Here is a 12,538-nt window from a genome sequence, read left to right on the forward strand (position 1 = left end):
TACCAGAAAGTGGATTAAACACAAGATGACTGTCAATCTTCCTCGGTCTGGGGCTCCATGCAAGATGTCACGTCATAAGGTAAGGATGATTTGGAGAAAGGTCAGGAATCAGCCCAGAACTACACAGGAGGACCTATTCAATGGCCTAAAGAGAGCTGGGACCACTGTCTCAAACATTATCATTAGTAACACACTATGATGTCACGGATTACAATCCTGCAGGGTACGTAAGGTCCCACACCAGCACATGTCCAGGCCCGTTTGAAGTTCATCAATGACCAACTGGATGATCCAGAGGAGAAGAAGAAGGTCTTGTGGTCAGATGAGACAAAAATAAAACTTTTCAGTATCAACTCCACTCGCCAGGTTTGGAGGAAGAAGAAGGATGAGTACAACCCCAAGAACACTGTCCCAACCATGCAGCATGGTGGGGGAAACATCATACTTCGGGGTGCTTTTCTGCAAAGGGGACAGGGCGACTGCACCGTATTGAAGGGAGGATGGATGGGGTTATGTATTGCGAGATTTTGGCCAACAACCTCCTTCCCTCAGTAAGAGCATTGAAGATGGGTCATGGTTGGGTCTTCCAGCCAGGGAAAGTAAGGAGTAGCTCAGTAAGAAGGTCCTGGAGTGACCTAGCCAGTCTCTGAACCCAAAGTAAAATCTTTGCAGGGAGCTGAAACTCAATGTTGTCCAGCGAAAGCCCCGAAACCTGAAAGATCTGGAGAAGATCTGTATGGAGGAGGGGGCCAAAATCCCTGCTGCAGTGTTTGCAAACCTGGTCAAGAATGACAGGAAACGTCTGACCTCTGTAACTGCAAACAAAGGTTTCTGCACCAAATATTAAGTTCTGCTTTTCTATAGGATCAAATTCTTACTTCAGGCAATAAAATGCAAATTAATTTTGTAAAAATCATCCAATGTGATTTTCTTTTTTTTATTTTTACATTCTGTCTTTCACAGTTGACGTGTACCTAGATAAAAATGACAGAACTCTCCATTCTTTGTAGGTGGGAAAACTTGCAAAATCAACAGTGCATCAAATACTTACCGTATTTTCCGCACTGTATATATATATATATATATATATATATATATATGCAAGCACAAATACCGAATACTATAATTTACATATATCCCTTTTATTTTGAAGGAACTGAGCAATGAGAAAACCAATAATGGCACCCATTATCGGCTGCAACTTCTCTATAGCAACGGTGAGTCCCGAAGGGTTAAACAGTAAATTTAGCCCTGCTACACCTGTAATAAGGTTTAGGCCTCAGTGTGTTTCGTATTTTTTGCTATTTTCTTTTCTACTGTTGTTTTTCCTAGTTCGTCCCTTGTTTGCTAGTGTACGTTCAGTCGGCCATACATCTACCGTCACTTTATATATTTTGTAGGTTTGTATGTTTTCTGTTTCTCATTCTTTTCTTTGTTTTTAAGGTGTCCGGACAGAACAAGACCTTTTCGTGAGACTAATCGATTCAGTGACAAAACAGGTTGGTTCCTTTGGGCGCAGTGAGCTTGGATTATATATCGTCTGGTCTTGTGCGCCGCAGGGCAGGGATGGAGCAATATGGCATGCAATGGTAGAAGTCACTACCAGGCCCTGGTGCCTAAACGGGCCCAAAGTCTCGTCTTCCACATAAGAAGACACCAGTATTATACATGGCACCTAGTAGGTTTGGGGCCCTGACATTCATCTGGTTTTGGGATCCAGAAGCTTCAACTTACCGTTCAGTAGGCTTTAATACTATCTAAATGGGCAGCTCGTTCTTTTGTATGTGGTCATAAGGGCACAATCCTGTGATAAGATGGGATAGTATAAGGAGGGTAAGGAGTAGAGATTTGGGAACGGTAGACTTTACTGCCCTCTAAGGTAGTAGATGGTGTGTAGGCCTATACTAACTCTCAGTTTTCTGCAGCCCATAGCATATGAAGGACAGAATAAGAATCCAGAGATGTGCCGCGTCCTGCTCACTCATGAGGTCATGTGCAGGTAAGAAGTATTCTCTCTGTGGCATCTTTTCATGTTCCTCACCAGAAGCTGGACATTCAATCTTCATATTCATTTCCTTAAAGCAATGGTTGCCCGTCTACTATAAAATACAATATAAATATCACTCTCACTCAAAAAGTTTTCCACAGTGTTCTTCTGCCTTACATCTACTCCCCAATCGCTGATGCAGCACCTTACCTTTCCTCAGTGCTGCATCACCCTGCATCTCCTCTCTGTCTACCGCCATACCTGTCCTCTCCACAGTACCGCACCACTCTACATCTCCTACATCCTCTATCTCTACTGCCATACCTACTCCACAGTGCTGCACTGTGCTACATCTCCTCCATCCTCTCTTTCTACTGCCATACCTATCCTCTCCACAGTACTGCATCACCCTGCATCTCCTCTCTCCTCTCTGTCTACTGCCATATCTGTCCTCTCCACAGTACTGCACCGCCCTACATCTCCTCCCCTCTCTCTTTCTACTGCCATACCTATCCTCTCCACAGTACCGCACCACCCTACATCTCCTTCCTCCTCTCTCTCTACTGCCATACCTATCCTCTCCACAGTACCGCACCACCCTACATCTCCTTCCTCCTCTCTCTCTACTGCCATACCTATCCTCTCCACAGTACTGCACCACCCTACATCTCCTTCCTCCTCTCTCTCTACTGCCATACCTATCCTCTCCACAGTACTGCACCGCCCTACATCTCCTTCCTCCTCTCTCTCTACTGCCATACCTATCCTCTCCACAGTACTGCACCACCCTACATCTCCTCCATCCTCCCTATCTACTGCCATACCTATCCTCTCCACAGTACTGCACCGCCCTACATCTCCTTCCTCCTCTCTCTCTACTGCCATACCTATCCTCTCCACAGTACTGCACCGCCCTACATCTCCTTCCTCCTCTCTCTCTACTGCCATACCTATCCTCTCCACAGTACTACACCGCCCTACATCTCCTTCCTCCTCTCTCTCTACTGCCATACCTATCCTCTCCACAGTACTGCACCGCCCTACATCTCCTTCCTCCTCTCTCTCTACTGCCATACCTATCCTCTCCACAGTGCTGCACCGCCCTACATCTCCTCCATCCTCTCTCTCTACTGCCATACCTATCCTCTCCACAGTGCTGCACCGCCCTACATCTCCTCCCTCCTCTCTTTCTACTGCCATACCTATCCTCTCCACAGTGCTGCACCGCCCTACATCTCCTCCATCCTCCCTATCTACTGCCATACCTATCCTCTCCACAGTACCGCACCACCCTACATCTCCTCCCTCCTCTCTCTACTGCCATACCTATCCTCTCCACAGTACTACACCGCCCTACATCTCCTTCCTCCTCTCTCTCTACTGCCATACCTATCCTCTCCACAGTACTGCACCGCCCTACATCTCCTTCCTCCTCTCTTTCTACTGCCATACCTATCCTCTCCACAGTACTGCACCGCCCTACATCTCCTCCCTCCTCTCTCTCTACTGCCATACCTATCCTCTCCACAGTGCTGCACCGCCCTACATCTCCTCCCTCCTCTCTTTCTACTGCCATACCTATCCTCTCCACAGTGCTGCACCGCCCTACATCTCCTCCATCCTCCCTATCTACTGCCATACCTATCCTCTCCACAGTACCGCACCACCCTACATCTCCTCCCTCCTCTCTCTACTGCCATACCTATCCTCTCCACAGTACTGCACTGCCCTACAACTCCTCCCTCCTCTCTTTCTACTGCCATACCTATCCTCTCCACAGTGCTGCACCGCCCTACATCTCCTCGCTCCTTTCTCTCTATTGCCAAGGCTATCCTCTTCACAGTGCTGCACCGCCCTACATCTCCTCCCTCCTCTCTCTCTTCCACCGTATCTGTCCTTTCCAAAGTGCTGCACCGCCCTACATCTCCTACATCCTCTAACTCTACCATCATACTTGTCCTCTCCACAGTGCTGCAGCTCCCTACATCTTCTCTCTCCTCTCTATCTACCGCCTTACCTGTCCTCTCCATAGTGTTGCACCACCTTACCTCTCCTCCTTATATCTATACCTATATAGATAGATATATATATCTATCTATATATTCAATACCTTAAGTGTCCTCTCTACAGTGCTGTACCATTCTAAATTCATCATCACGATCTATCACCGTACCACTTCTCTCCAAAGTGCTGCACCGCCCTACATCTCCTCCCTCCACTCTCTCTACCGTCGTACCTGTCCTCTCCACAGTGCTGCACCACCCTACATCTCCTCCCTCCTCTCTCTACTGCGATACCTGTCTTCTCCACAGTGCGGCACTGCCCTACATATCCTCCCTCCTCTCTCTCTACTGCCATACCTGTCTTCTCCACAGTGCTGCACCGCCCTACATCTTCTCCCTCCTAACTCTCTACTGCCAAACCTGTCCACTCCACAGTACTGCACCGCCCTACATCTCCTACATCCTCTATCTCTACTGCCATACCTACTCCACAGTGCTGCACCGCCCTACATCTCCTCCCTCCTCTCTCTCTATCTACCATCATACCAGTCCTTTACATAGTGCTGCACCACCCTACATCTCATTTCTCATCTGTGTCTACTGCCCTACCTGTCTTCTCTACAGTTCTGCACTGCCCTACATCTTCTTCCTCTTCTCTCTCTACCACTGTACCTGTCTTCTCCACAGTTCTTCACCACTTTACATCTCCTCCTTATCTCTACAGTATTCAACACTGTAACTGTCTTCTCTACAGTGTTGCACCATTCTATATCTCCTTCATCATCTCTGTCTACCACCATACCTCTTCTCTCCAAATTGCTGTACCGCCCTAAATCTCCTTCGTCATGACTGTCTACCACCTTACCTGTCCTCTACACAGTGCTACACCACCCTACACCTCCTCCTCATTTTTGTCTGCCTGTGTACTTCTCCTCTCCATAGTGCTGCATCATTTTACACAGTTACATAGAACCGTGGGAAAAGAGACACACATCCATCAAGTACATCTCTCTCTTCTCCATCTACAAAGCTCCCATGCTCTACCAAGTCTAACTTCCTCCATAATCTAAAACTCCCACTTCTGCCTTCAAGACTTTTCTCCTGCTGCACCAGATCTCTGGAATGTGCTACCCTTTCAGATTAATTTTTAACATCCTCAATTTAAGTGACCCCTAAAACACTGCTTTTTAATCAGGCCTATCACATTTCATAAGTTGACTCCTGTACCGTTATCACCATTATTCCTCAGACCTCATCCACTCATTAAATTCAATATTGTCCCTGATGCTGCTTTATGTTTGAGTGAGGTGCAAAAGATAGCTGGATTTCTTGTGTCACCACCATACCTTCATAGATTGAAAAATCTATGGAAAAGTTTGAAATTACTAGTGATGGTTCTGTCATTCAGTGGCGTAACTAGAATCCGATGGACCCTAGTGAAAAATATGAATTTGCACATCCCCAACTCAAGTTGGTTAGATGTATGAGCTCTTGTAGCTTTTTAAATCCTATAAGGATAAACTTGTTTCCCCCTTCCCCCATTATGTAGTTTTGGCCCCCATCCTCTACTAATGTCCCCCATCATGGGCCCCTTCCTGGTATATATATATACCCAATTGTAGTATACAGTGGGGCAAAAAAGTATTTAGTCAGTCAGCAATAGTGCAAGTTCCACCACTTAAAAAGATGAGAGGCGTCTGTAATTTACATCATAGGTAGACCTCAACTATGGGAGACAAACTGAGAAAAAAAAATCCAGAAAATCACATTGTCTGTTTTTTTAACATTTTATTTGCATATTATGGTGGAAAATAAGTATTTGGTCAGAAACAAACAATCAAGATTTCTGGCTCTCACAGACCTGTAACTTCTTCTTTAAGAGTCTCCTCTTTCCTCCACTCATTACCTGTAGTAATGGCACCTGTTTAAACTTGCTATCAGTATAAAAAGACACCTGTGCACACCCTCAAACAGTCTGACTCCAAACTCCACTATGGTGAAGACCAAAGAGCTGTCAAAGGACACCAGAAACAAAATTGTAGCCCAGCACCAGGCTGGGAAGACTGAATCTGCAATAGCCAACCAGCTTGGAGTGAAGAAATCAACAGTGGGAGCAATAATTAGAAAATGGAAGACATACAAGACCACTGATAATCTCCCTCGATCTGGGGCTCCACGCAAAATCCCACCCTGTGGGGTCAGAATGATCACAAGAACGGTGAGCAAAAATCCCAGAACCACGCGGGGGGACCTAGTGAATGAACTGCAGAGAGCTGGGACCAATGTAACAAGGCCTACCATAAGTAACACACTACGCCACCATGGACTCAGATCCGGCAGTGCCAGACGTGTCCCACTGCTTAAGCCAGTACATGTCCGGGCCCGTCTGAAGTTTGCTAGAGAGCATTTGGATGATTCAGAGGAGTTTTGGGAGAATGTCCTATGGTCTGATGAAACCAAACTGGAACTGTTTGGTAGAAACACAACTTGTCGTGTTTGGAGGAAAAAGAATACTGAGTTGCATCCATCAAACACCATACCTACTGTAAAGCATGGTGGTGGAAACATCATGCTTTGGGGCTGTTTCTCTGCAAAGGGGCCAGGACGACTGATCCGGGTACATGAAAGAATGAATGGGGCCATGTATCGTGAGATTTAGAGTGCAAACCTCCTTCCATCAGCAAGGGCATTGAAGATGAAACGTGGCTGGGTCTTTCAACATGATAATGATCCAAAGCACACCGCCAGGGCAACGAAGGAGTGGCTTCGTAAGAAGCATTTCAAGGTCCTGGAGTGGCCTAGCCAGTCTCCAGATCTCAACCCTATAGAAAACCTTTGGAGGGAGTTGAAAGTCCGTGTTGCCAAGCGAAAAGCCAAAAACATCACTGCTCTAGAGGAGATCTGCATGGAGGAATGGGCCAACATACCAACAACAGTGTGTGGCAACCTTGTGAAGACTTACAGAAAACGTTTGACCTCTGTCATTGCCAACAAAGGATATATTACAAAGTATTGAGATGAAATTTTGTTTCTGACCAAATACTTATTTTCCACCATAATATGCAAATAAAATGTTAAAAAAACAGACAATGTGATTTTCTGGATTTTTTTTTCTCAGTTTGTCTCCCATAGTTGAGGTCTACCTATGATGTAAATTACAGACGCCTCTCATCTTTTTAAGTGGTGGAACTTGCACTATTGCTGACTGACTAAATACTTTTTTGCCCCACTGTATATGGTCCCCATCCCGGAATATATGGCCCCCAGCCTGATATGTATGTTTCCCATTGTTAGATATACATCCCCTATCCTGTTATATATGTTCCCCATCCTGGGCCCATCCTAGTATATATGTTTCCCATCCTGGTATATGTGTCCCCCATCGTGGGCCCATCCTGGTATATATGTACCCAATTCTTGTATATATGGTCCTCATCCCGGAATATATGGCCCCCAGCCTGATATGTATGTTTCCCATCGTGATATATATGTCCTCTATCCTGTTATATATGTTCCCCATCCTGGGCCCATCCTAGTATATATGTTTCCCATCCTGGTATATATGTCCCCCATCGTGGGCCCATCTTGGTATATATGTCCCCCATCGTGGGCCCATCCTGGTATATATGTACCCAATTCTTGTATATATGTTCCCCATCCCGGAATATATGGCCCCCAGCCTGATCTGTATGTATCCCATCGTGATATATATGTCCTCTATCCTGTTATATATGTTCCCCATCCTGGGCCCATCCTAGTATATATGTTTCCCATCCTGGTATATATGTCCCCCATCGTGGGCCCATCCTGGTATATATGTCCCCCATCGTGGGCCCATCCTGGTATATATGTCCCCCATCGTGGGCCCATCCTGGTATATATGTCCCCCATCGTGGGCCCATCCTGGTATATATGTCCCCCATCGTGGGCCCATTCTGGTATATATGTCCCCCATCGTGGGCCCATCCTGGTATATATGTCCCCCATCCAGGATAGGTGATAGCCTCTAGATTGGTGGGTCTCTGACTGCTGGGATCCCATCTATTGCCAGGAGGGGCACTTATTTTTCTTTGTTAGAATGGAGCGGCAGTATACATGCTTGACCCCCATTTCACTAATTTTTTATGGGGGGGAAAAGCCGATTTCAGTCCTTAACTTTCCCTTGGAGAAGGAACGGCTCGGTAGTCCAACATGCACACTGCTACTGCATTCTAATAGGGATAGAAGTGCCCCGTTCTGACTGCTAGGACCCCCTCGATCTATCTTATGGACAGGTGATAATGTCTTCTACATCAGACAACCGCTTTGATTGCCTGATTGCCAAGCTATTAAGCCATGCTCACAAGTCGACCCATTTTGTGCGTTGACCCGGTATACCGCCGTCCCCTCGTAACCTCAGTGATGGATCAGGAGATGACAACGACACAAATGAGTCACCGGATTCTGAAACAAAATGGGTTACATTCTCATCAAAGAAAAATCCTCTCCCCTGCACAAGGGGGCATTCTTTGCGTCTGGAGGAGAGAAGGTTTTTCCACCAACATAGAAGAGGATTCTTTACTGTTAGGGCAGTGAGAATCTGGAATTGCTTGCCTGAGGAGGTGGTGATGGCGAACTCAGTCGAGGGGTTCAAGAGAGGCCTGGATGTCTTCCTGGAGCAGAACAATATTGTATCATACAATTATTAGGTTCTGTAGAAGGACGTAGATCTGGGGATTTATTATGATGGAATATAGGCTGAACTGGATGGACAAATGTCTTTTTTCGGCCTTACTAACTATGTTACTATGTTACTATGTTACAATGTTTGGGAGACCCTCCATATATAGATAAATCACATGTAACCCCCTTATGGCCCCCGCTTGGGTGTCCTGTAGGCAATCAGCGAGGTCTACTCACACTCGTTTACTATTCTGCAATGCGAAAGTGGAGGAAGAACGGAACAGATGAAAGCCTCTCCTCCTCAGGACGGCCATATGTTCTGCATTTCCCAGGACGCTACCTGTTTATCTCACTCCGACACTTTAGCTTTGAATTCTAATTTTTCCTATAATTTAGACTTCTGAGTGAACTAAATTACCACAATCAGGCAAATTGGGATTCAGTAACCCTTTCATTCCCAGAATAAGGATGATCCACCAGTAAAAAGGCAGAATTTTTTGATACGAGGCATCCCAGACTCGGCCATATATATCTATAGGATCTCTAATATTAGGAGTCATTATGAGAGAGGTCACCTCTCCATCTGCTCCGAGATAGGACAATCATTTACATGGTTCCTCTTAGGACGGACGCCGCCAACTTAATAAGCTCTCTCTAATTATACACCGTACCGCCATCTTGTTCAGTCCCGGCTCCTTACTGATTCTGTCCGGGAACAAAAGGCTAATTAGTTACTGCACCCAATTAGTGACTCGCGTCTCATCACCGACCCGAGAATTGTCACCGTTTTCATCGGAAAATCGTAAAAAAAAAATTAAAAATGGAGAAGTTACAAGGAGGTCCTGACGCTGGAGACCACAGGTGGAGAGCAGAGTCGTTAACCCCTTTAATGCTGCCAGATATTGGCGTTCCGTCCAAGTATAGTAGCTTGCAAAGGTAACTTTTGCCCCTGTTAGATTTTGCATTCAGCCCCCCAAAAAATAATGTGGCAAAACTTATGGTTAGAAATGAATGTAGAGGTGCAGAAGTCTTGGTAGACCCTATGGAGCATTGCTGCCCCCCGTCCACTACAATGGCGCTGCAGACTGATGGGGGCGATGTCAACCCCACAGATGCTTAATAAGAGAGATATTGACAACCTGCAATGCTCACAGCTGGGGCTCAGCCTGGGCCGGGCGCATGGCTGCTGGTCACCATGTCCTACCCAGGCAGATGGTGGGAATTTATACACTTTTGTTATGCAATCAGCAGGAGCAGAATGTAACACAAAGGCTGATGGCGAGTGTGTGTGCGGAGCAATGTGTGTGCGGAGACGTGTGTGTCTGCGGCTCAGCTCTGCTATGTCCGTACAGTCTTCATACGTTACCACAGGTTTGGGCCATGCACGGCGGCCACTGTAGGATCATACCAATAAAGCCCCAATAATACAGACATAAAGCCCCAATAATACAGACATAAAGCCCCAATAAAAGAGAGATAAAGCCCCAATAATATAGAGATAAAGCCCCAATAATATATAGATAAAGCCCCAATAATATAGAGATAAAGCCCCAATAATACAGACATAAAGCCCCAATAAAAGAGAGATAAAGCCCCAATAATATAGAGATAAAGCCCCAATAATATATAGATAAAGCCCCAATAATATAGAGATAAAGCCCCAATAATATATAGATAAAGCCCCAATAATACAGACATAAAGCCCCAATAACAGAGAGATAAAGCCCCAATAATACAGACATAAAGCCCCAATAATAGAGAGATAAAACCCCAATAATATAGAAATAAGGCCCCAATAATATATAGATAAAGCCTTAATAATAGAGAGATAAAGCCCAAATAATAGTCATAAAGCCCCAATAATATAGAGATAAAGCCCCAATAATACAGACGTAAAGCCCCAATAATATAGAGATAAAGCCCCAATAATACAGACATAAAGCCCCAATAATATAGAGATAAAGCCCCAATAATACAGACATAAAGCCCCAATAAAAGAGAGATAAGGCCCCAATAATATAGAGATAAAGCCCCAATAATACAGACTTAAAGCCCCCATAATATAGAGATAAAGCCCCAATAATACAGACATAAAGCCCCAATAATCTATATATATAATTGTTTAAGGGTTTTTCCGTCTGTCTGTCTTTCTGTCTGTCTGTCCTGGAAATCCCACGTCTCTGATTGGTCGAGGCCGCCAGGCCTCGACCAATCAGCGACGGGCACAGCGACGATGATGTCATAAAGGACGTAGACATCCCGCGTCTCTGATTGGTCGAGGCCGCCAGTCTGCCGCGAATTCTGGAATCATCATTGTCCATATACTACGGGGACATGCCGCCAGGCCTCGACCAATCAGCGATGGGCACAGCGACGATGATGTCATAAAGGACGTAGAAATCCCGCGTCTGATTGGTCGAGGCCGCCAGGCCTCGACCAATCAGCAACGGGCACAGCGACGATGATGTCATAAAGGACGTAGACATCTCACGTTTCTGATTCAGCGACGGGCACAGTATCGACGTAGATGTCATAATGGTTGCCATGGCGATGATGATGTCATAAAGGTTGCCTCGATCAGCGACGGGCACAGTGTGCCGCGAATTCTGGAATCATCATTGTCCATATACTACGGGGACATGCATATTCTAGAATACCCGATGCGTTAGAATCGGGCCACAGTCTAGTCTATATATATAATTGTCTAAGGGTTTTTCCGTCTGTCTGTCTGTCTTTCTGTCTGTCTGTCTGTCTGTCTTTCTGTCTGTCTGTCTGTCTGTCTGTCCTGGAAATCCCGGCTGTTATGTATGCTAATGACAGGTGTTATGAAGGCAATCCAGAAACACAGTGTGCTTAGCGATCAGAGCGCACACAGTGATCTGACAAATACCCAAAAATACAAGAACGAGCTCTGAGACGTGGAAACTCTGTAGACTGCACACCTGATCCTATCCTAAACACAACTAAAAGCGGCTGTGGATTGCGCCTAACAACTACCTAGGCAACTCGGCACAGCCTAAGAAACTAGCTAGCCTGAAGATAGAAAAATAGGCCTGACTTGCCCCAGAGAAATTCCCCAAAGGAAAAGGCAGCCCCCCACATATAATGACTGTGAGTAAGATGAAAAGACAAAACGTAGGGATGAAATAGATTCAGCAAAGTGGGGCCCGATATTCTAGGACAGAGCGAGGACAGTAAAGCGAACTTTGCAGTCTACAAAAAACCCTAAAGCAAAACCACGCAAAGGGGGCAAAAAAAAACCCACCGTGCCGAACTAACGGCACGGCGGTACACCCTTTGCGTCTCAGAGCTTCCAGCAAAACAAAAGACAAGCTGGACAGAAAAAAAGCAACAAAAAAGCAAAAAGCACTTAGCTATACAGAGCAGCAGGTCACAGGAACAATCAGGAGAAGCTCAGATCCAACACTGAAACATTGACAAGGAGCAAGGATAGCAGCATCAGGCGGAGTTAAGTAATGAAGCAGTTAACGAGCTCACCAGAACACCTGAGGGAGGAAGCTCAGAAGCTGCAGTACCACTTGTGACCACAGGAGTGAATTCAGCCACAGAATTCACAACACCCGGCTCTCTGATTGGTCGAGGCCGCCAGGCCTCGACCAATCAGCAACGGGCACAGCGACGATGATGTCATAAAGGACGTAGAAATCCCGCGTCTGATTGGTCGAGGCCGCCAGGCCTCGACCAATCAGCAACGGGCACAGCGACGATGATGTCATAAAGGACGTAGACATCTCACGTTTCTGATTCAGCGACGGGCACAGTATCGACGTAGATGTCATAATGGTTGCCATGGCGACGATGATGTCATAAAGGTTGCCTCGACCAATCAGCGACAGGCACAGTGTGCCGCGAATTCTGGAATCAT

At 46.0% G+C, this 12,538-nt stretch overlaps 1 protein-coding gene across 2 annotated transcripts in view; it reads left to right on the top strand.

Annotated features, from left to right (window-relative positions):
* The window catches only part of EBF2 (EBF transcription factor 2), a 136,033-nt gene that overhangs the window by 30,903 nt on the left and 92,592 nt on the right, over positions 1 to 12,538 (top strand). For both annotated transcript variants that reach the window (XM_069767019.1, XM_069767021.1), the window contains exons 3-5: positions 1,154 to 1,217; positions 1,444 to 1,499; positions 1,926 to 1,999. In XM_069767019.1, the coding sequence (XP_069623120.1) occupies positions 1,154 to 1,217; positions 1,444 to 1,499; positions 1,926 to 1,999 (194 nt within the window). The remainder of the gene's footprint in view (positions 1 to 1,153; positions 1,218 to 1,443; positions 1,500 to 1,925; positions 2,000 to 12,538) is intronic.

Source organism: Ranitomeya imitator, chromosome 4, assembly GCF_032444005.1.
Source record: "Ranitomeya imitator isolate aRanImi1 chromosome 4, aRanImi1.pri, whole genome shotgun sequence".
Taxonomy (NCBI): domain Eukaryota; kingdom Metazoa; phylum Chordata; class Amphibia; order Anura; family Dendrobatidae; genus Ranitomeya; species Ranitomeya imitator.